Below are 23,879 nucleotides of genomic sequence, written 5' to 3'. Positions count from 1 at the left end.
AGTGCTTGTGTCCATAATAGGTTGTTGGCTTTGTGTAGCTGAGAGTGAAGGCACTCTTGACAGGGAGCTTGCAGCCAGCTGCCAGACGAGATATGAAAATAGTTGGAGAACTTCTATGATTGATAGGCCCCAGGTGACATTAGGGGATATGAGAACATGGTTTTCTGTGTTCTTTTAAATGCCCTCCCCCAAAGTGTCACTTTATACCCCTTGCTGCCTGGAACTCACTGTGTGAGCCAGGGTGGCCTGGGTCTTGCAGATATCTGCTTGCCTCTGCCGGAATTACTGCTGTGATTCACCAGACTGTCTTACCTGTGTCTGATGTATGGAGTGGTGACTCCATGGAGTGACCCTCAGGGGAGTGGTCTTTGCATTCTAGAGACTGTTTATAGGCCTGAGGCTCTGCTGCCCTCCTGTAGCTAGGCTGGTGGGTTCTGGAGTCTGGAGAAAAGTGGGTCTGTAGGTCAGGCTTCTCTCACTTTTGGGAGCTCAGCTCCTACCTGTCCTCTGGCAGACTTTTTAGGACAGTAAAATTCGTGGCTGTCTCTTCTGGAAATCTAAAATGAGATTTCATTTCTTTTTAAGTTAAAAAAAAAAAGAAGCTTGAACATTTGCAGCTGGGCGATAGCAGAGATTTCAGTGTTACTTATCTCTTGCACAAAAGGAGGCAGGAGAGAGGACTCTGTCAAGGCTGAATACTAACGATGTGGAGGCGGTGGAAAGCACTGAGGGATGCTCTTGCAGAACTAGGTGGGAGATGGTCAGAGCTGTGCACTACAGCCAGGTGCAGTGAATGATGTGTGGAAGGAGGGGTGAGAATGACCTTGGCCTTCCGAGCCGTAGGTCCCCTGGGAGCTGCCCTTGCCCTTGGGACGCTAGTTTGCAGAGCTGGTCCCATTGAGTCTCCACCACTTTTAGAAAGTCTAGGCTCAATGGCCCTGAACCTAGAGTCTCTGCTTCCTTTGCCATGTGCTCTCAGCCCCATCTCCTCAGTCTGTGTCATTCTCTGTCATGTTAGAAGGATGCCCTATTCTCTACATATATCCTTTGTCCTCCTGCCTGGAATTCCACATACAGATCCTGGATTTAGCCAGTTCCTGCTTGGCTTTTAGGCCTGGTTCGGGTAGTGGGGTGCTCTAGCCCCGTTGGGTGGCTTTTCTTTCATTATTCCATCTCACCTTGGCTACCTCCTGGATACAGCAGGTCTATGTGTGGGGTAAGGTGTGCAGGAAGTGTCTGTCTCTCCCAGCCCTGTTCCTCACAGCTTGGTGAGGTCCTTGCTGGTTAGATGTTCACTGGCCCATCTACTTTCCCACCACAGGAGTGGTTTCTGAGGGTTGGCTGTGTCCCTTGTGACCAGACTTGTGCTGACAGAGTCTATAGTCCTTTCTGCCCGGAAGCACCTGGGTGGCACCTGAGCTTGGGGTGTTTCCTGCTCTTCCACTATCAGTCTCTGTGAGGGAGCACTCTCTGGGTGACGGTTGGTGGCCTGCTGGCCTGACCCTTGTATCTGTGTTACCCTTTCTTAGTCTCTCTTAGCGCTCTCATGCAGTGTGTCTGGATCAGCCCTGTGAGCATCCCAGGTTGCAGGGCGGGGGAGGCAAAGCATCATTCTTGGCTGTCCTTGCTCTTCCTCACTTGCTGTATCTGCTGTCCCCACTTCCTGCAGCTGTGCCCACCTCCACACACACACACACACACACACACACCTGGGGGTGGGGAGGAAGGAAAGGATGTCAACAATACATTTGAATAACCTGTTTTGGATCTGACTACAAAAAGAATACAGTTTCATTGAGAACATTTGACAATGTAGAGGAAACAAACAGAAAAGATGAGAAGAAAGGTTTCCCATAATCCCTCTGCCTCTTGAAAGCCAGTCTAAATGTGTTCGCTTAGATTGGGCCTGTGTTTGTGCATGCTGAGGTAATTGTTAGTAAAAACAATGGCATGTGTACTATTTGGGGAGTCTACCTATTTTGCTTAATCTTTCCTGACACTTCCCAAATGAAATGTTCTCACAAAACAATTTTTGAGCCTAGATAACATGTTTAGCATGGGACATACTTAGGTTCCCTCCAACGTGTGACTGTGGATCTTTCTCACTAAGAGTGCTTTAGTCAGCCATTCTCCCACTGTTAGCTATTTAATCATCTGTAGTTTCTCACCTCTATTATAAATAATACCCTGATTAATATGTGTCTCCAAATCCTTGCTTGCATAAATGCTGATTATTTCTTCAAGAAAAACTCTTAAATTAGAATTATGCCTTTAAAAGTCTTCACATTTTTAAAAGCAAACCACTTGGGAATGCTTTGCCTTGGCCAGGTGGTTTTTACCAACATTATCTTCATTATACTCAAGTAGGCCATTAGCTCACCCAGCAGAAAAGGTAAGATCACATCTGTGTGGCCTTGGGTTAGACCACAGGCCTTTAGTTCCTGCACCAGAAGCAAATCGGTATAAGAGAAAAATGGTAAATTGGGTCTGGTAGGGTCTGGCTGTAACTCATTTAGTAAACAGTTATCTTAAATGTGTTAAGCCATGCGTTCCATCTCCAGCATTCCATGTGCCTAGTATGGTGGCTCACACCTGTAATCCAGCACTAATGAGGTGCAGGCAGGAAGACCAGAAGTTTCAGGCCATTTCAACATAAATTGAAATCAGTGTAGGTGACATGATATTCTATCTCAAAAATAAATAATTGAAGACAGAGTTGAAACAAAACAAAACAGCTCTGCCCCTATGAACTGTTATCTTGAGAGAGTGGTTACATCTAAACTTCTTGGCAGAGACAAGCTTTTCTAGTGTGAAGTTCCAGGTCATACATGTAGCCCTCTCCTCTCCAGAGGGGTCTTTTAGCCTCCCCTGCTGGGTGAGACTTGCTGACTCCTCTGATGAGCAGAGGCAGAAAAGGAAGAGGGCCATCTTTGATGAGGGAGGCTGCTAATCCTGTGCAAGCCTATCCCTGTGGATGGTAAGTCTGTTGGCTCCTCTGTCACCCCTGAGGATGTCTGCCCAACTGATATCTCCAGTCCTGCCATGAGAGGAACAGTATGCATTGTCTAAGACAAACAAACAAACAAACAAACAAACAACATCGAAAACCCAAATAGACTACACACAGATTCAAAACTAAACCAAATCAAAAGCACAGACATGTTGGTACAGCTTTCCAGGGCCAGAGAAAGACTGGAGATTCAGTCTTTCTATCGCATTTTTCTGGTGGTTAGAAATGATCTCTGGAAAGCTGAGTCAGAGACACACAGGCCTTGAATGTTTGAGTGTCAGAAGGCCAATGGTGTGGCTCAGATGCAGTGACCAAGGGTAGGTGAGAAGCCTCAGTGACAGCTGCGGTCAGGCTGAGGCAGGGATGATAGGTAGGAGATGGCTCGCTCCAGAAAAGACTCAGAGTGAGGGTGCAGAGGCATGGGCATACTCTGGGGACCCTGATAACTGCCAGAAGCTGTTCCCTCCACCACAGCCTGATTGCCTGGTGTCAGCCAGTACAGCGGGAGGTTTGGGTTCCTCCATGTCCTCTACCTCCATTCTTCTGTGTGGATTCCAGGGGGAGAATTAAATGCCTGTGATGATTGCAGTCTGAGTCCCCACCTGTTTCAGCTCTCTCTCCCTGTGTCCCCACCCCCTCTTCACTTTCAACTTCAGAGTCTTATGGTCTAGGCTGACCTCAGACTCAATATGTAGTCAGATATTACTTTGAATTTGTTGTAATCCTTCTGCCTCTGCCTCTGAGTGCTGGAATTACAGGTATCCACCACTCTACAAGGTTCATCCAATTCTGGGGATCAAAGCCAGGGCTTCATGTATGCTAGGCTGTCACTCTGTCAGTGGAGCCACGTTCCCAGCCCCTCTGAGCTACTGTTGCCTAGCTGTACTCTCCAAGTCTCAGAAGCTCTCTCAACACACTTTACTTCTCTTGGCAGCTCTTGGCTGGCAAGCAGCCTTCCCTTTACCAGAAAGAGAAGCCTGGCCATTCCCGCTATGATCCACAGGCAGTGGCTTCCCGAGAACATGGCAGTCCTATTGATTTTTATTTACCAGTGGTGAAACTCTGTTTGATGTCTTCTTTTTCGGGTCTTGACAAATACCTCAAACATTAGTGTTGATCCTGCCATTGAGGAAGGTGGTTATCACCCTCAGGCCAGTCCAACCTCCATCCCCATCAGCCCAAGGCAGAGCGTTAAGTGAACTTTGAAGTCAGGCTTCTACTGAGTGCAGCCACCTCCTCCCCTCAGTTCTCGGAGCCAAGGGATTTGTTTTCTTTTCCAGCCCAGGGTAGCCTCTCCTCAGCAGTGTGTCACTCTTAGGATTCCTGACAACTTCTCACTGTCTTCTGGGCTGTGCAGTCTTCCCTTCCAGTCCAGACGTTTAGTACAAGACATTTAGTAAGAGCAATTACGGGCAATCCAATCCATCACCCTCCCTGCAGCAGAATTTACAAGGACTCAGCACAGCAACAGGGGCTGGCAGCATCCCGATGGGTCTTACTTAGGCCATCTCTGCTCAGGCTTTGTCCTGCAGTTCATCAGCAATCACTTGCAGCTCTTCTCCTTAATTAGCACATTTTAAAGACTTTGTTAGTTCCCTGGCTATGACAAAAGCTAGGTTTCGCCAGTAATGTACAGATTCTTTGTAAAGTGCCAAAGTCTTTTCCCGCACCTTGACTTTGATTGAATGCAGCTGTGGATGAGGCTGGTCAGCAGTAGTTGTGTTCCTATTGGGTTCCCTGTTCTCTGGGCAGAAGGGCACATCTGTACCCGGTAGGAGGTAGTCTATTGTGACAGGTGCTAGTGTTATGCCTCAGCAGGGTTGGCAACCATGAGAAGCCAGAGGTGTGTTTGTGTTCCTTCCTGGGACCAGCTGTAAGCATTGGCATCATTAACTTTGAGAACCACCTTCTTATAGTCTCTTAGAACAACAGTGGTCCCCTACTCTCTGAAATTTATTAGGAGGGAGTCTCTTAAATGAGAGTGGGTATCAGTATGACCTTTAAAAAGTTACAGTGCAGTACGTGGGGCTGGGAAGATAGCTCAGTTGGTAAAACGTTTTTAAAGACGAGACTTCAAGCTGGGTACAGTGGTGTGCATTTATTATTTCGGTGATGGTGAGTTGAAGACAGAGATGGTAGCTCCCTAGGCTTGATGGCCAGCCAGCCTAACCTAATGGGCAAGTTTCAGGACAGTGTGAAAAATAGTCACAAAATCGGTGGGTGGCCCCAATAGTATGCCACTTGACACTGATTGCTAGGTCCACACGCATGCTCACTTATTTTCATATGCAACTGTGCACACACACCTGTGCACACACACACCTGTGCACACACACACCTGTGCACACATACACCAAGCAAAACAATAGCAACCTAGTGTCTCACTGAAGTCTGGTTTCCATGAGGCAGAATGCGGGAGTTGTTGACATTCCCTGTGGGTCAGTATTCCAAGTCACATGTAAAACATGGCCCATGCCCCAGAAGTGGGCTGCCCGTGTCCCCAGGTGGAGATGACTATTGCTGTGGCCTCTCTATCCTCGTGTGTTGTCTCTATTCTTGAATTTCACAATCTTCATGTGTCATACCACATAGGAATAATGGGTTTTGATAGGGCACCACAGCATGGCAGACCCCAGGTGCTCCTGGCTGAGGTTGCTTCTGCATTGAGAAGAGCTTGGCACATTGTCTCTTACAGTCGAGCAGCATCCCTTGCACACTTACCTCTTGCTCTTAGGTGTCTGGGTCAATGACACCTTTGTGAGTTATGGTATGGGTATATTTGTGCAAAATTATTTGAGGGCTCACATACCTGTGTCTTGACCTGGACCTGTGCTTGCTGGGACCTGTGCTTGAGGTCTGTCCATGTATACCATTGGACCTCCACATAGGCACAAGCACATACTTGTGGTGAGTAGGAGAGGCCTGGTGAGCTTGAATTGCTTTTACCTGGTGTGCCCACTGCCACTCATTCTACCTGTGCACTTTCAGTCCACTTGGTTGGCTTACTACTTAGAATCTTTGACTACTTTTCTGTCCTCCAAATTGAATATTTTATCTCAGAATATCATCAACTCCCCTCATTTTTAGCAGGGTTTTACTGTGTAGTCCAGGCTGATCTCAAACTCTCAATCCTCCTGACTCAGGCTCCTGAGTGCTGAGATGACAGGCCACATCAGCACACCCTGCTGCTTTCTCAGCTGACATTCCCTCTGTGTGAGTACACACTTATCTCCCAGGCATCGGCTCTGAGGCCTCGCAGCAGTAAGCTGTTAGTGCTTTGGTTTCATGTGGGTACAGAAGGCCCTCTTTTCCCTGGATCATTAAGGCTAAGGCTTCCTTCTGCATTCTTCTCTTTCATGATTTTGACTTTCATGTCTAAAACCATCCGCTGTATCATTTGCTACAAACCCCATGTTTTTTTTTTTTTTTTTTTTTTTTAATCTGCATTAATCTTGTCAGCTTACACTCCACAGAAACCTGTCTGTTACCATCCTGGAGGCTGGAAGGGCAAGGAGAGGCTGTGGTGAGCTCCATCCGGTTCATATTCCGCAGCTGTCTTCCTGTGGCAGCTCTCTCTAACCCCAGAGCTGATTGATGGAGTAGGGGTGGGGTGGGCTTGGATTGTGTTTGCTTCTTCTCTGTGGGCTCCATGTTGTTTTCTGTATTGTGTGATGTTTCTTGATATTCTCATTGGTGTGATGGAACTCTTGAAAAACACCAACCGATAGGAGCTGGGGTTTAGTCAGGTCACTGTGTGAGATGGTGTGGTCTACCTTGTCAAGGAAGGCATGCCAGCTGACTGCTTACAGCTGAGGCAGCAGGATTGAAAGACTGCTTTTGTGCATATTGGTAGATCAGGAAACAGTTCAGGCCAGGCTGTAATGCATAAGGCCCAGGCTCTCAAAACAGCACCATTCACCAGCTGGGAACCACACATTCAAACATGTCTGTTGGGGACATGTAATGCATACCAAGGACTGCCCTCTCCTCTCAGCAATCGTCCTCAGTGAAGGTCCCTAGTGCCCATGTTTGGGGCCCCTCCTCCCATCGGCCCTTTCTCTTTGGGGTAGACCATACCACTTACTTAACATGGGACAGAATTAAGGGAGATGTTTTATGGCCAGAAGTGAGGATGGTGAGACAGCCTTCTTCTTCTGAAGTGTTGGTGATAGATACGACTTTTCCTTCTGTAGGGTCCAGAAAGTGACCTGTGGTAACCACATTTTCAGGTTTTTAAAAAAAATATTTGTTTTATGTGTATATGTGTGTGCTTTAGTATATGTATATGCACCGCATATGTTCAAAAGCCGACAGAGGTCAGAAGGGCATTGGATCCTCTGGAACAGGAGTTACAGATTGTTGTGAGCTGTGCATACTGGGAATTGAACCCAGGTCCTCTGCAAGAGCAGCCAAGTGCTCTTAGCCTGTGAGCCATCTCTGTAGCCTACATCTTTCAGTTTTGAATACATGACTTTGTTAAGCAAGTAGCAAGAAAAAGAAAAGGGAAAAAATAGCAAGTAGTGGACAAAGTGCAAAAGATTATCTATCATATCAAACACTTAGAACTCCCACAGAGGTGGCTGCAGTAGCCTGTTTGAGAGTAAGGTCATCACATTGGGGTATTACAACGTCCTGAAGGGATGACTGGGAAAGTTGAGGCAGTCAGCTAGGGGGTCGTCGGTTGAGCTTCCTTTCCATGAATGAACTTATTCTTACTGCAGGTGTTTTTATGCCACAAGAGACACAATAGTATGTCTGGTAAGATTGGCTCACCTATTGGCTGTTTTCAAGAACGTGGAGGTTTTACTGACGAGCTGTTATGCTGTTCTCTGTCTCCTCTTTACGAAGCTGGAGAGAACAGGGTCTTAGAGGACACTTTGAGACAATCCTGCCTGGGTCTGAAGTGGGGGAATTAATCCTACTTCCAAAGCTGGCCTCTCAGTGAGCTCCTACAGCACGTGGCAGTTTACGGTATACTGTGCATTACACCTGCCCTCTGCCCCGTATTAGCAATGATCTCCGGCCTCCAAGAGCAACCCTGGGCCTCCAGAGCTCGAGGTGCCAGGATGGGAAGTTTGAGGAGCAAATATTTAAAGGTCTGAGGTCAATTCTGAGTGTCTTCTAAGAAAGTTATTAAACTTGCTGTGCGTTGCCGATTGAGTGGCAGCGCCAGCAGCGGTGGAGTCACACAATGGCTCAGGAAATGTGTTTTCTGGCTCCTGCTCTCTGAGCTGCATTTCCGGCCTCTAATCTGTGCTCAGCAGATGGGCCTGGCAGGGATCTGCTCAGCAGCAGCAACCCAGCTCTGCTCCGCTCCGCCGCTGTCCGTAAGGGTGTGTGGGAGGCTGCTGACGCTCCACTCAGCAGCTGCCACATTATACAGCCCTGACCCCACCCTCCACTCCTCACCTGCAGAGTTCCACTGTGCTCAAAGGTCACAGACCTCTTTGCCATTGGAGACATACTTTGCATAGTTGTGGCTGTCTGCAGGGTCCCTCTGCCTATATCTTGCAGCTGCCTGCTTGTGTCTTGTATAGACCTTCAGAACATAAATGTTTCTTACTCACAGTCACCCTTGCCTGTTACCACTCAGCTCTGTCACTATTAGGGGACACAGATGGCTTACCGCTCATTTACTTTGAGGACTGGGGTTGCTTCGGGGGACAGTGTCTCTGCCATAGTGTAAGTCCATGTGGAAGATGACCTATTTCCAGACTGATTCTCGTGACTGCTCTGGGGCTGAGGTTTCTTCCGTGGTCCTACCCATGAGTAGGATCAAGCCAGGGGTGTTGAGCTTCTCAGCCTCTTCTGCAGTCCTGTACATGGTTGCTCTGTGCTGTGGGCCCTGATCACACTGGGGCCCTTTGGGTTTCACTGTCTCCTTCCAGTGATGATGCTCACTGCTGTCAGTGATTTGGAGCTGACCTCCCTCCCTCCCTCCCTCCCTCCCTCCCTCCCTCCCTCCCTCTCTCCCTTGTTTCTTTCTTTCTTTTTTTCCCAAGGCAGAGTTATTCTGTATAGCCCTGGCTGTCCTGGAACCTCTAGATCAGGCTGACCTGGACTCAAGAGATTCTCCTGCTCCTGCCTCCCAACGGCTAGGATTAAAGGCCTGCATCACCACCTCCTGGCCAAAAGTTCAGGAGAAAAATTAAATGAGAAATACAGCAACAAAATCCAAGGAAAACATCCAGCACAGGGCCCTGTGAAAAATCCTGGTAAAAATACAGAAAGAAAACCTGAGCAAAAAAATGTCAGGCGAAACAGTGGGCTTGCTGTCTTAATGATTTCCTGAGGACACCTCTTCCAGGAAAGGAGCCTGCTTTTGTTCCTGGGCTTTCTGCTTTTTCACTTGTGGCTCTGGATCACAGCCTCCACTGTCACCAAGGGCATTACAGAGTCCCAGGGGCAGAGCATACTCAGTATCTGATCATAACAAGCTGGTTTCGTGGACACATTGGAAAAACCAACCTAAGTAATTAGTGGTAGGCTAGAACTCTTAGAACCCCTACAGGGTACCAGAAATACCCTGGTTTCTCCGAGGGCTTCTCGGAGGAATGGAGAAGCAGATACCCTTCTTTATGCACAATTTGCAGGCCATCGCCAGTGACAGGGCCAAGTTCTAGCCCTCAGTGTGCTGCTTTGCTCTCTCAACAGTGCTCCTCTCCAGCCTTCACTCTAGGGCCCACCACAGGCCCTGTCACTCCATGCTGGCATCATCTGGGAGCCCAGACACCTTGAACCTATGCTGTTCTTCCCACTTACCACCTGTCGTGATGCCTCCCTGCCTCGCCCAGGGTCACCGTGCTGGCGGAGCCTCCGGCCCCTCTCACATTGTGTACGTAGAAGAGTACCATGCCAGACCCAACAAGCTTTAACCCTGCCTTTTAAAGGTCACTTCTGTCTCAGTCAGCTCTTAAAGTTCAAGAGGAAATAAACTGCTTAGAGCTGGCATTTCTCAAGCCAAGTGTCAACTCTCCAAGCCTGAGCCTGCGGGGAGAGGAAGTGAGATTAATAAATGAGTGGCCATGTTGACATAGTCATCGGTCAGCAAGTGTCTTCCTGTTCCCAGCCCTCAACAGAGTGGTGGACAGACAGGACACTGGGGAGTCTCAAACTCATTTTCTCCTCTTGGCTTCACTTCTCAGCCTGGGGAACACTTTGGAGATATTTATTAATCAAGTGACAGCATTTAAGCCCGGATGGATCTGCCCCTCAGTGGTCCCTGTTCTGAGACGGGTGATTGACAGGGGCAGATGATGTTTATTGCCCAGGGGAGATGAGAGGACCAAGGAAGTTACCTCACCCAACTAGTTATTGACTTTGGGCTTCAGGCCAAGGACAGGGAAATCAATGGGAGAATAAACACTAGAATGGGTTTTATTAATCAGGCGCCACTGAGGCAGGTGCAGGGATGATACTGGAGCCCAGGGGTCGATCGGCAGCATGTCTGGTGTGGGCGCTCAGGCCATGCTGACTAGCAGGCCGCTATCGACCATGCTACACCAGGAACCTCAGCATCAGAACTGATAATTGGACTGCCCGGTGATTCCAAAGAGAGAGAGAGAGACATTGCTGAGATTACTCTGTTTTATCTCCTAAATGCTCGTCCGACTTGACTCAGTCTCAATTAAGCTCACATCCAGCTCTGCCCCTCAGGGCTCTTCTCTCCTGTAGTGAGACCTGTGTCCCTTTACTTGTCCTTAGACGTGGCCATGGAGGTGTAGCCTCAGTTCTATGCTTTGAATGACCTCCAGTGGCTAAAGTCACTTTAGTGTTGACAGGCACTCCAGTCAGGCTCTCCTGGACACTCTCACCTCCTATGTTATGCATATACACACTTATGTGCTCAGTAGGTACACACTCATTCATACATATTCTTATACATACTAGCCCATGACCTATCTCCTTCTTCCTCTATACATTGACATTTACAGTTTTCTGTCAGTATACTAAAATAACCGAGGCAAGTAGCTATATTACAAAGAAAAGTTTATTTGGCTCAGTTCTGGAGACTGCAGCACATAATTGGCAGCTCCATGGCTTTGAGTCTCTGGTGATGGCATGTGTCATTGGGTGAAGCAAGACCATTTATGCCACAAGCCAGAAAGTAGAGAGAGAGAGAGCAGAGTGTTAAAATCCCCTGTGACTGTGTGCTCCTTAGAGATCCCCTGACACTTACCAGGCTACCTCCTGAAGGTCTGTCCATACTGCTCATGACCCAGGACAACCCATGTGTCCTTGATGACAGGCCATTTCTCGGCCATGGCAAGATTCAGTGCTTCCTCACCTTCCATGGATGTCCTGTGTTGAGCGACTCAGTGAGTGTGATCTCCTAGGGCTTCCCATGGTAACTGGAGGGGCTCCAAGGAGGCCTGAGATGCTGCTCAGAGGGAGGGAATGAAGAAGGGGGCCCAACAGTGCCTGCATAGGAACAGTCTAGCCAGCCTCCCTTCCCTGCTGCTGTTCTGTCACTCATGCAAGCTCCAGTCATCTCTAAACTTCTGGTCTCTTTCTCTCTCTTCTTCCCTCTCAGACTGAGGTTTCTCCCATCCCCTCGCATCTAATTTCTAAGAGTCTAGGCCCAGAGAAGAAGCTAGGTTGTATTTCAGAAGTATTCGGATGTGAGAGAGTATGGGAGTCAGCCTGAGGTGTAGTTCAAGTTCTAGTCACTTCACTCAAGAGTGACACCCCTCTGAAAGTACCATGACCCAGTGAGCATCTCTGTGTCTGTCACTGGAACATGGGATGAAGACACTGCCCTCCTTAGTAGGGTGCTGCTCCTCCATGTGCTGCCAGGGAGGCTTGGGGGCAGGGCCCAGGGCTGCTCACCTTGCAAGCAGAGGTGGGCTTCTCGGAGACTTACTGGTTTTCTTTCTTTTTCCCCTTCTTTCTCTTTTTTTCAAAGATTTATTTATCTTTAAAATTCCATGTGTTTATATGTATATCCTGGTGTGTGTATGTCTGAGCACTGTATCCATGCAACAGCCCACAAAGGTCAGAGTGGCCATGAGGTGCCCTGGAGCTATGTTAGTCTGTAAGTGCTGGCGCTCCACACAGGTACTCTGCAGAGCAAGTGCTTTCGCTGCCGAGCATCTCTCCAGGCTTCACTGGCTTTCTAACTGCTTAAACTTGTGACTGATGCAGTGCTTCTCCGTGTAGCCCAGTCTCACAGAGATCTGCTTCTGTCTCCCCAGTGCTGCATTAAAGATGTGCACCACCACCACCACCACCACCACCACCACCACCACCACCACCACCTGGCATGCTGTTTTTCTTATAAGGACATAGGGGGATTGAGGGTGATCTATCACTGTCTGTCTTACCTTTATTTCTATCATTCATCTATCTACCTGTGTACCTATCATTTATGTTTCTGTCATGTATCCATCTGCTTGTATATGATCTACCTCTCTTTATATATTTTTGCAGTGCTGGGGATAGTCTCAGAGCCTGTGTATGCCAGACTGCATTGAGGTGTGCTGCACCCCCAGTCTGCAGTGGGTATTTTGCTTGGTTAGAATTCTTGCATATGAAGGAACTGTAATGGGGTCAGGCCAGCAGAGCTTCTGATAGTGTTAGTGCATACCGGCTAGCCAAGCAGGAATGAGTTAGGTCATCAGTGGGTCAGTGTGTGAATGTATCTGTGTTTTATTCTCTTACTTGAGTTTCAAAAGAGAACTGTTCATGTAGGCTGGTGGTCAGTAGCCCTTCTCTGTGAAGGGCATGGAAGGTAAATGTGTTTGCTTGTCAGCCCACACATGTGCCATTAGAAAACAACCACAGAACAGTCAGTGCTGGGTTTGGCTGTGATCCACCAGACTGTTTGCAAAGGGAGGGAAGGCTGTTTGCTGACTTTTAGGCTATAGGGAAGAGCAGGGGTTTTGGCTGAGATCTGGCCTAGCTCTGCCACAGTTGTGACTCTCCTAAGGGTCACGGTACCCAACTCTTATTCTCCATACATGTTAAGGCTAAAGTGACATGTGTTAGAGTGCCCCTTGTCACCTGACACACAGCTGTGTCAGCAATAGCTTCCTCACCTGCCTTTTAAAATATTGTTTTATTTTATTTTAATTACTTGTCTCTGTGGGTGTATAAGTGATGAATGAGTACAGGTGCCATGGAGGCTAGAGGATAGTAGTGGAGAGCAGTGAAGGCCAGAGGGGACAGCAGAGGCCAGAGGGGACAGCAGAGGCCAGAGGGGACAGCAGAGGCCAGAGGAGGGCAGCAGAGGCCAGAGGAGGGCAGCAGAGGCCAGAGGAGAGCAGTTGAGGCCAGAGGAGGGCAACGGAGGCCAGAGGAGAGCAGTGGAGGCCAGAGGAGGGCAGTGGAGGCCAGAGGAGGGCAGTGGAGGCCAGAGGAGGGCAGCGGAGGCCAGAGGAGGGCAGCGGAGGCCAGGGGAGGGCAGCGGGGGCCAGAGGAGAGAAGAGGAGGGCAGTGGAGGGCAGGGGAGACTGTGAGTGCATCTTCTGGAAAGTTACAGGTAGCTGTGAGCAGTTTATCAGGGAACTTTAGGTCCTCTGAAAGAGCACTAACCCCTGCTTAGCCATTTCTAACATCTGTTCTTTTATATAGCCTGTTTCAGTGCCATAGAGAGTACCATTGGCCTTTGAGTAAATAGCCAAGAGCTGTGCTTTGTAGCCATATCTTCTGTCAGAATTATCTGTTTATACCTATTATCCCCAAAGTTGGGTGGAGGGCATGCAAGGGGAGTTCTGCAAGGCTTGGAGGGGTGATCTGTCCTCTGGTGTCTACATCTTCAGCAGAGACTCAGTGAGAGGCCTGTGGTAACCCATCAGTCAAATTGGATTATTCTTTATGGTTGGGGAGCAAATTGAAATTGTGAGAGGTGATTTTCCTTCTCACATTTCAAGGCCAGATGAGAATATTTACTTGTGGCCTCTGTGTATCTGGGAATGCAAATTGAATTTGGTGATTGGAATTGATGTGATGTGAGGAACAGCACTCATCAGAGGCAGTGTGCCCAGTGACTAGAGACCAGAAGGCTTCCTCACCAACTTCCTCGGCTGGGCCTTTGGTTGGTAACTTTTTAATCTCTGCTTTCCCTATTCTCTGGTTGTCTATACAGTTTGGCAGTTCTTTTGATTTTGGGATGTGTGTGCATGTCTGAGTGGGCACCAGAAATATGTGCAATAATAATTGTAGGTTTTAAGAAATGGAATTGATGTTAGAAATACAGACAGCTATGTGCCATGCTGAGCTCTTAACAAGGGTCCTGGGGAAACTGGCTCCTTCTGAGTTTGCATCAGGCTGCCTCACTGCAGGACCCAGTGCACAGCTGCCACTTGCCTCCTCCTGTATTTGGGATCCTTACTTCTCCTACAGATTCCAGAACTACCTCATGGCTCAGGCTAGACATACCGACATAACCTCCTGAGGCTTGCTCCACATCTGACTGCCCTTAGGGTCCATTGCAAACCTCCCAAGGGTGTGCCAGGAGCATCCTTTCACCAGAAGGGCCTTGCCCTTTGGTAAGGACACGGGGACAGTGTGGAGCATCCTAGCTCTGCCTGCAGACTCAGTAATATAGGTATGGCCATCTCTCCTTGATGCTGGTAGCACTTGTGAGTGCTATGTGCTCAGTGCTGGTGCCTTTGCTGTCTGTGGTGGAAGTCGTTTAGAAATGAAATACCTTCCTAGGAGGTAGCTGGGAATAGACAACAGTGGCCACCTAGGATGTGACATCCACAGGGATACAGAGCTTATGTCTTACCACATCTCTGGCTGGCATGTGTGGGGGGAGTGGGGATGGATCTGTCTAACCTGGACTTCTCCCACCTTCTGTTGAAACTGTAGCTCTCTGTTGGCGGTTTTTCCCCTGAGGGCCACACCTACCAGAAATAAGCCTGAATCACCCAGAGTCTGGTTGTCAGTCATACTGACTGCCTTGGAGGGTCCTCCTGAGTGGTGACTTAGTGGTGACTGTTGTGAGATTCCTGCCAAACAGCCTTCTTCCTACCTAGGCTGGCCCTGAGCACAAGGTTTCCAGGCACTTTCCTTCTGTTTCTTTGTCTTTTGTAAAGTCCCACCTCCTTCTCTTCTGTGTGTGCTCACAGGGCGTGTCTTCTCAGAGGGGGCTACCTAGCACACTCTGTTCCCCCCTTCTGTGTGTCTGTATCTTGGTCTAAGAAATCCTGTCACTTTCAAAGCTCTATTGGCAGACCCTCCCCCAACTCCCTGTCTTATTGTCTGAGAGTATCTGACATCATGATGGTCACTGGAAAATGCTCGCTGACCACTACAATCTGACTCCCTGTGGCTCTGTTAGGGCTTGCCCTAATTACATGGGTGAGTATTTCCTGGGTTTAGGGTTAGGGCCCGGTGCAGACTATAGGGCTAATTTATTGGCCTGTCATCTATTTATTTTATGTCATCTATTTATTTATCATTTATTGTCCCTGTCATCTATTTCTGGGGCCATAACTCTGTCTCTGGAAGGTCCCTGTTAATTCTTCACTCACTGGACAAGCAGATTTCTATAATTTTCTTTCAGTTTCTAGAGACTCCCTGGTGGGCTTGGAGGAAGCAGGGACATGCTGACCCCTTCCTGCTCAGTGCACAGGTGTAGGGACTGAAGGTGACTGCATCGCAGCAGGGCCTGCTCAGATGCCTCCGGTTTGGGGATCCACACTTTGCACATTTCCTCTTAACATAGAGGTAGCGATTAGGAACCTATAGGCACCTGGTGGCTTAGTTCCTGACCTGAGATGTTTTAAGTCAGTGCTGCAGGCTATGCCAGGCATTGTGCCCAGCAGCCAGGAGGGGCAAGCATCTAGTTTTCCTGGTGCACACACAGTGGCTTCGCAGAGGTGACTCAGCGGCTTAGGTCTGCATTGACTCATCTGCAAACTTCAAGGTTAGAAATCATTTGTGTTAGCAGGTTTTGATCTGTGTTCCTCAGCCCTCTAAGGATAAAGAGGTGCTGTAGGTTTGAAGAAAAATTTACTAATTTTTTTTAGCTTCATGAAAGAGATGAATTACAAAAAAATTCACGGTGTACATGGAAATTCCATTATAATCTGTAGGAGACGAACGCTATTGGTACTCGTCAGACTGCTTTGGGCTGTCACCACAAAGGCTCTGAGGTGTCTGTGTGACACCTCTCCTCAAGTGTTACTAAATTGGGGTTCTATTGGTGTGTTTGGGCTTGTCACAATTATGCTCTTGTTAGGGCTCCTAATTTGCAAGCTTGTCTTTTCTCAGGGGCCTGCAGCCAGGTGGCTGAGGTTGCAGTGCTGGCAGATGTGCCAGTGAGGAGGCGCTGTCTTTCTGCTTGGCATCTGCTCCTGAGAGTCTCCTCTAAGGTCCCTCACCTCATCACAAGTGCCCTCCCCTCCCTGGCCGGGCTCCTCCCAACACTGGCATGTTGGTGATTAGGGCTTCACACTGACCCTCAGTTCTCACAGAGATGTCACCTACCTCAGAAATGCCCTTGGCCATGGAGCCCTAGATGTCCTAGAACTAGCTCTGTAGTCCAGGCTGGCCTCAAACTCACAGAGATCTGCCTGCCTCTGCCTTTGGGGAATTAACAACATGCGCCTTCATGCCAGCTTTATATTTTATTTTTTAGACAAGATATCATGTAGCCCAGGCCCACCTTGAATTTGCTGCATAGCCAAGGATGGTCTTGAATTCTGATCTTCTGTCTCTACCTCCTAAGTGCTAGGATCACGGGTGTATACTACCACCCCTGTTTATGCAGTGCCAGGGAACTGCAGGCTAGGCAAGCATTCTGCCAACGGAGCTGCAGCACCAGCCCTCAGAGGTTTTCAATATTTTGGTTTTATTTATTTATTTATTTTTTCATTAGGTATTTTCTTCATTTACATTTCAAATGCTATCCCAAAAGTCCCCCAGACCCTCTCCCCACACTCCCCTACCCACCCACTCCCACTTCTTGGCCCTGGCGTTACCCCTTACTGAGGCATATAAAGTTTGCAAGACCAAGGGGCCTCTCTTCCCAATGATGGCCGACTAGGCCATCTTCTGATACATATTGTTTTTGTTTTTAAACATAGAACCTGGGCTTGACCATGACCATAGAGACACATGAACACACTGTTTCTGCACCACCTGGTGCTCCAACACTGGTTTCTATGTGGTGTGGTGAATGCCCTGCAGAACTCACACTTGTGGGGGTTTTGGTTTTCATTTTTTCCTTCCAGACAGAGTTTCTCTGTGTAATATCCCCATCCCTGGCTATCCTAGAACTTGCTTTGTAGACCAGGCTGGCTTTAAACTCACAGAGATCCTCCTGCCCTTGCCTCCCAAGCACTGGGATGAAAGGCGTGTGTCACCATCGCCCAGCTGTACTTGTGGTTTTGAATGAGTGACTTTATTAAGTATATAACAAGTGAGAGTGGGCAAGTAATAGATACATGACTCATCCTAGGGAACAGACATGCAGTTGGTTGTGCACACCATCCAAAAGACACCGCAGCTGGCAGTTTCCATTGAGTTTTCTCTTCATGGCTGACCTTTGGCTTCTCTTTCTCACTGTAGGCATTTTTATATCACAGGATAAACACTGGTAACCTCTGTTGGCAATGGTTCCAGCCATTTCAATAGTGTGACATTTTTACTCTTAGACTGTTTAGCTGTCACAAAGTTAGGTGGGCCAGGCCAGCCCACCTCAGAGGATATCATAGACAGACATGCTTGGTCTGACATGGAGCAGGAGGACTCAGTCCTGTTGTTAGTGCCAGCTTCTCAATGTGCTCTATAACATGTGACAACTCACTGTATATGGACACACTGTGACTTGGTCCATGGCTTCTTTCTCAGATGGGCACCGAGCTCTTCCTTAGAGCTGCTCTATGGTAGCGCAGTGTTTGGGACCCCACAGCATCTGTTGATACAGGTATGCTTCCTTGATGCATGAGTGTGGGTGCTGGGTTCAAACTGGGGAAGGCAGGCCTCAGGGCTGGAAATGCTAGGTCAGACAAGGAAGAGCTGGAAGGAGCATTCATTGTCTTGGAGAAGTTTGTTCAAATGGCTCCTGCCGCTTTGCAGTATCTCTTGGCCAGGCCTGGTCCCTTGAAAGTGTATATTCTTAGTCCTGGGTTTCTGATGAAGCGCACATGAAAGTGAGCGGCAGTGTCCCGCCACATCCAAAGATGGCTTTCAAAGGCCTGAACTCATTCTCTCAGCAGATGCTGCCTCAGAAAGGCAGCGATCGATAAACACGCTCAGCTTCTCCTTGAAGCACCAAGAGCTTCGCTCTGAAGCCCCAGAGGTTTGTAGAAATGCCGCTGCCCTCAGAGTTCAGCACGCTGTGGAGTGAGAACTTTAATTTTTTATGAGCTTTCTCTTCTCTTCCTTGGAAGAAAGGCTGGAGTTGAATGGAGAGAACCTCCCTGGGGGACAGGGGGGAGGACAAGAGAGAGAGACAACAACCCCAAGAGATGATGGGGATCTGTGTTAGAATGAAGTTGCTCAAATTCTTCCAGTTGTTGAGGCTCTCATAGGGCCCATGAACCCAGCAGGAAAAGTCCCCATTTCAGTTTGAGATCCATGTTAACTTGATGGTTTCTGTATCTCTGCATCCTGTGTGCCTGGGTGTCTAGGCCTATCTGGTAGGTGAGACTTGAGAAGCCTGGCCGTGAGTGTTGAGAGCCTCTTTTGGACATGGTACTTCGGCCCTGTTTTAGGTGGTGCTTTATCTATCTGCAGGCCCTTGTCCCCTCCATGGGATGCCCCCACCTCCTTTGGAGCTTGCCAGTCTGTTTCCTCCATGGAACTCCTGGATGGAGAATACCCACCTGTTCCCACACAGCTTCCCATTTCTAAGCAGAACCCAGGATTTCTTTTTTTTTTTTTTTTTAAGATTTATTTATTATATATGTAAGTACAATGTAGCTGTCTTCAGACACTCCAGAAGAGGAGGTCAGATCTCATTATGGATGGTTGTGAGCCACCATGTGGTTGCTGGGAATTGAACTCAGGACCTCCAGGAGAGCAGTCAGTGCTCTTAACCACTGAGCCATCTCTCCAGCCCCAGAACCCAGGATTTCTAGACCTTTGCCCCTTCAATACTGTCTGGCTTCTGCTCACATCTGTAGTCCAAGGCCCATCTGGACAGCTTTTGTGTCCCCTCTCTCTTCCTCCTGACTTTTTTTTTTTTTTTTCCCTTCTTGTTCCCATTCCTTTGTTCTTCACTGCCTCCTGGCAAAGGACTCTGAGTCTCCTAGCCAACTCCTGTTTCCACACAGTGTGAGTGAGTGTGCCCTGGATATAAGAGTGTTTAGCCTTTCATCCCCTAAGTGTCCCACATATCTGTCTTCTCTTGTGCCTGTGGGGAAGAGTCCCTTCAGGATCTTAGGGATCTAACCCAAGATACCAAATTCTCTCCTTTTACTTCATGCTTTCTGCCTCACCCTGGACTAAATCATTCCTTTCTTCACTGTGTTTCTTTTTTTTTTTTTTTTTTTTTGCTATGGCCAGTTAGGCAGCAGTACCTCAGCTCTGGGGTGCTTGGACCTGTAGCCCATGTTTGCCATACCAGCTGACATCTAGTTAGCCTGCTGCAGGTACCAGAGGATGTGCAGGACCCTGTGCTTGCCTGGCTCACCTGCAGGCTTCCCATCTGCTTCCTATCTGCTTCCTTCTACACACCCTTCCTCCTGCACACCATCTACTCAGGTTTGTGATGTCTGTTGTACTTAAAATACTAGCCCCTGCAGGCAACCCCGCCCAGTGCTTTCTCCCCACTCAGATACCAGTAGGTATCCTGAAATCTCAGAAGGTATTTGCTGCGGCCTGTTTGGTTTATGTGAGCTGTTCCTTCCCCTGCAGTCACCTGGTTGGTGATTTATGCCTGTTTTGCAGCCAGGAGCAACTCAGCCTGTTTGATCATTGTGCTCAGGGCTTCACTGAAGCTCTGCAAATGATGCTCTGGAGCGCCCTCTCTCTGCTTTGCTCTGAACTGCAATTTATAGTCTAACCTTGTCCTGTTGGAAACCTGGGAACCTATTCTGTCTGGGAACTGACCTTGGGATCTGCTGTGGTCTGCAATCCTGCCTGTTGTCTGGCATCTTCTATAGACCAGGCATTCCTCGATATCTGCTTCTAGCCTCCAGAGTGGATGAAATGTGTTTTGTTCTTAAGAGAGAGGATGGGGACTGAGAAGATGACTCACCTAGTAAAGCACCTGCTACACAAGCATTTGGACCTAAATTCAGGTCTCCATAGCCCACCTAGAGCTGGGCACAGTGGTGGGTTTCTATTAGACAGAGGCAGGCAGATCTCAGGGGCTCACTTGCTAGCTAGCCTGGTCAAAACACTGAGCCCCGGGTTCAGTGAGAGGCCCTGTCTCAAAAGATAAAATGAATAAAGTGGAGAGATTGAGAAGGCATTCTGACATGGATCTCTGGCCTGCACTGGTGAGCACAGACAGTCCATATGAAGGAGTAGAGTGTGTAAGAATGAGTGATGGATGTAGACCAGGGGTAGTGCCTATCTAGCAAGCACAAGACCTTGAGTTAGATACCTAATATTCCTGAGGGGACTCTTTTTTTTCTTGGGAAGGAGTATTGTGGGAAGGGATAAAAAGTTTTCTTTATAATCTGAAATATTATAACTCAGGCTGCCTAGATACCCTTAAGACTCCACCCTCTCCTGTAGTGCCATAGCACACGCATCTCCCTCTGTTCACGGTCTGCAGTATGTGTAGCATTCCACATTGTTACCTAGGTGCAAGGCTGGGCTTGTGTGCCTGTGGCTTTGCCTTCCTTAGGTAGCAGAGCCTAGCTTCAGAGTGAAGGTTGGGTAGCTGGCTTAGGCCAAGTGGTGATTTCCTGGTGTCCAGTCTTGCTGCCTGGTTCTGTTCCACTGAGCCCTGGTCCTCAGTATCCCAGCAAAGTGGCTGTTATGGCATGGCCTTGGGCTTGTTTGCATCTGGGCCAGTTGGATAGGGTAAGGGGAATGCTGCCTCTAAATTCCACTCTTGGGTTTGGCAGTCTTCCTGCAAGGCTCTCCCGAACTCCCTGCTGAGGACAGTTTATCTGAGTGATCCCAAACCCCCAATCCCACCCTGCCTTTATGTGCCCTGTCACCTGAGAAGTTGCCTTGCCATGTGTCTGTCTCTCTGTGCTTGGTTCGTAAGTAGCAGAGCAAATGCTGCCATTCTAATTAAATTACCCACTTTGGAGCAGTGATTTAAGGTGCTTGTGAACCTCCCCACCTGAATTCAACGATTCAAGAGTCGATTTCACAGTTCTTGATTATTAAATTGGTCTATGAATAGTTTTCAATTGAACTGGAACTCAAAATAGCCTCTTTCTATGTCTGTTTCCCGTGAATATTTGCTCTTGCCTTATATTTGGGGTTGTGATGCACCTAGGATGCAACTGGCAGTCAGCTGCTTCTCAGTGGGGCCAAGGGACAGTGCAAGACACCCTGAGATTGCAGGATTGAAGCCCACCACTGTCCCTGATGTCACATGGTTGGCTCTGTTTTCTGTGGTCATGCTGGTGGCCAGAGCAGGGTTCCCTGTGACACTTCACAGGACTAGGAGCATCGCAGTCCCCTGCTGAAGCATCATAAATGTTTGACTCTCATTCACTTTCAAATTACACTTTAGCTGTTTAAATGATTTTACTGAGTTATAATTTACAAAACCCTGTCTTCACTCAGATGTGAAATAGGCATATTTGCAGGGGTGTCTGCCTGACAAAAGTGTTATCTGCCACCCTTGTGAATTCAGATTTTCTTGAAATTGTGTAATCAAAGCAAACAAAAATAATTGGATGCAGAAGTAATCTGAGCTGCAGGTGTCTCTCGCAGGCCCCGCCCCAGATTGTACATTTTCAAAGTAGCTTCAGTGTTCTGGTCATGGTTACTTTGCCTGATGCCCTGCTTGTGTGTGTGTGTCTCTGTGTGTGTGTGTGTCTGTCTGTCTGTCTGCCCTGCTTGTGTGTGTGTGTGTCTGCCTGTCTGTCTGTCTGTCTGTCTGTGCATGATTGGCCTGAGACATAATCAAGTAGTCTAGAGAGCTGGCCAACAAGTTTGCAGGATCTGTCTGCCTGTCTCTGCTTCATATCTTTCTTAACATCACTGGGCTTACAGGTATGTCCTGCCATGCCCAGCTTATTCTGTGATCCGGCTGAAGATCCAAACTCAGATGTACATGTTTGAAAGGCAAATGCTTCATCAACTGAACTGCCTCCCTAGCCCCATGTCTCAGTTTTCGAGAGCTTTTAGTATTTCCTTTGGGAAGAGGTCTGTGATTGACAGTGCGCACACTGTGTTCCTGCAGTGGTCATCTTGGTTGGTGGGGTTGGTTGGTCCTTTCCCAGCTGCTCCTATCATCTGATCTGTTTCTTTCTGCTGCTATGGCCCAGTGCACACGTGACAGGGTACCCTGTGGGTATTTGATGAGATCCTTACCCTTGCTTTTTGTACTTTGCCAGGTTCTCTGTAAGACCAGTGACAACAGAGGCTGCACTGGGCAGCTGTGGGACTAGAGGGGTGGTAGCAAGGGTACTTTCTGATGGTCTTTGCTCAGCCTGGGAGTGACCAATGGCCCTTAGAAGCCTTAGTCCAGAGGTCTGGGCCTCTGATGTTGGCAGAGACAATTGATTAAATTGTGAAGTTGTTGGAATGTCATAGGGAAGGAAGTAGCCAAACCAAAGAGGCCACAGGGATGCAGTAGGAAAGCAGATATTGTAAAGGGAAGCCAGGCTTGATGGCACAACCTGTAACCCTGTATTTTGGGGGAATACTCAAATAGGAGATTAAAAGCTCAGGTTCAGCTCTGGAGGCTTAGTGAGATCCTGTCTTAAAGTACAAAATAAGAAGAGGGCTTGGAATGTAGCTTAGTGGCAGAACACTTATTTAAGACTGTTCCAGTGAGGGTCTGGGAGTGTGGCTCAGTGGTAGAGCCCCTGCCTAGAATCTCCAGAGAGAGGCTGACAGCCCTCCCTGCTCAGTGACAGAGGTCTTGCTTTGTATGCCTGAGGCTTTGGCTTTAATCCTTTATACTGCAAAACCACACCCATACATGTATAAATAGGGAAAGAGAAAGTAGAGGAGGTCAGATGCCATTGTCTGGGTATGTTCTGACATCTGTTATTACATGGCAGGCCTAGTACCCAGTGTGAGCCAGGACTTTCTCCTTCAGAAACTCTGCAGGCCCAGTGCTTGCTGCGGGGGCTGTTCTCCACACCCGCCCTGTGCTGCACATCTGTGCCGACTGTGACTCACATGGGAAGTGCTTGCGCTGGCAATTTAGCTCATTCAGAAGTGCCGTCTTGAAGCGCCTGTGGCTGACAATCTTTCCCATTGTGTGTGGAGTTGCACTTCCCTCCCCCTTGCACCGTGTTCTGGGATCACCCTGGGTGTCTTTGAAATCCAGAACCTCCTGAAAGGCACTAAGTAGCTATTCAGGAGCGAGGAAACGGACGGACGGACGGAGAGGTATTTGCACGTGCAGCTCTATTTTAGGATGCCCCTGTGGGATACACAGTGGGGAGTGTGGCCTTAGTTATGGGGGATGGTCATGCTAGGCCTCATGGATCTACCATCTTCCCTTCCCTGCAGTGCCCGGGGTCTGGAGAAGGTTCAGCAGCAGCTCCAGGATGAGGTCCGGCAGGCCAATGCACAGCTGCTGGAGGAGCGGAAAAAGAGGGAGACACATGAGGCACTTGCCCGAAGGCTCCAGAAGCGCAATGCATTGCTGACCAAGGTACGGTTCACCCAGTGTGGCTGAGCTCACCCATGCCCACACCGCCTGGCCTTTCCTCTCTGGTTGCTCATCTTTCTGCAGACCTCTGTGAAGCTGCATGTGCTTGCCTGTGGTCCACGGCTTTACGTCTCCAGTGGGTATCCCACGTACCCTGGACCACAGGCCGGG

At 48.5% G+C, this 23,879-nt stretch overlaps 1 protein-coding gene across 2 annotated transcripts in view; it reads left to right on the top strand.

The window, feature by feature from the left end:
• Window positions 1–23,879, top strand: part of Mad1l1 (mitotic arrest deficient 1 like 1) — a 331,728-nt gene that overhangs the window by 122,021 nt on the left and 185,828 nt on the right. For both annotated transcript variants that reach the window (XM_021162520.2, XM_021162521.2), the window contains exon 11: window positions 23,567–23,711. In XM_021162520.2, the coding sequence (XP_021018179.1) occupies window positions 23,567–23,711 (145 nt within the window). The remainder of the gene's footprint in view (window positions 1–23,566; window positions 23,712–23,879) is intronic.

The sequence above is a fragment of the Mus caroli genome, unplaced genomic scaffold (assembly GCF_978045245.1).
Source record: "Mus caroli unplaced genomic scaffold, Mus_caroli_1 scaffold_4, whole genome shotgun sequence".
NCBI classification, from domain to species: Eukaryota; Metazoa; Chordata; class Mammalia; order Rodentia; family Muridae; genus Mus; species Mus caroli.
Note: the sequence above shows the minus strand (reverse complement) of the source record. Positions and strands in the feature narration are given on the sequence as shown.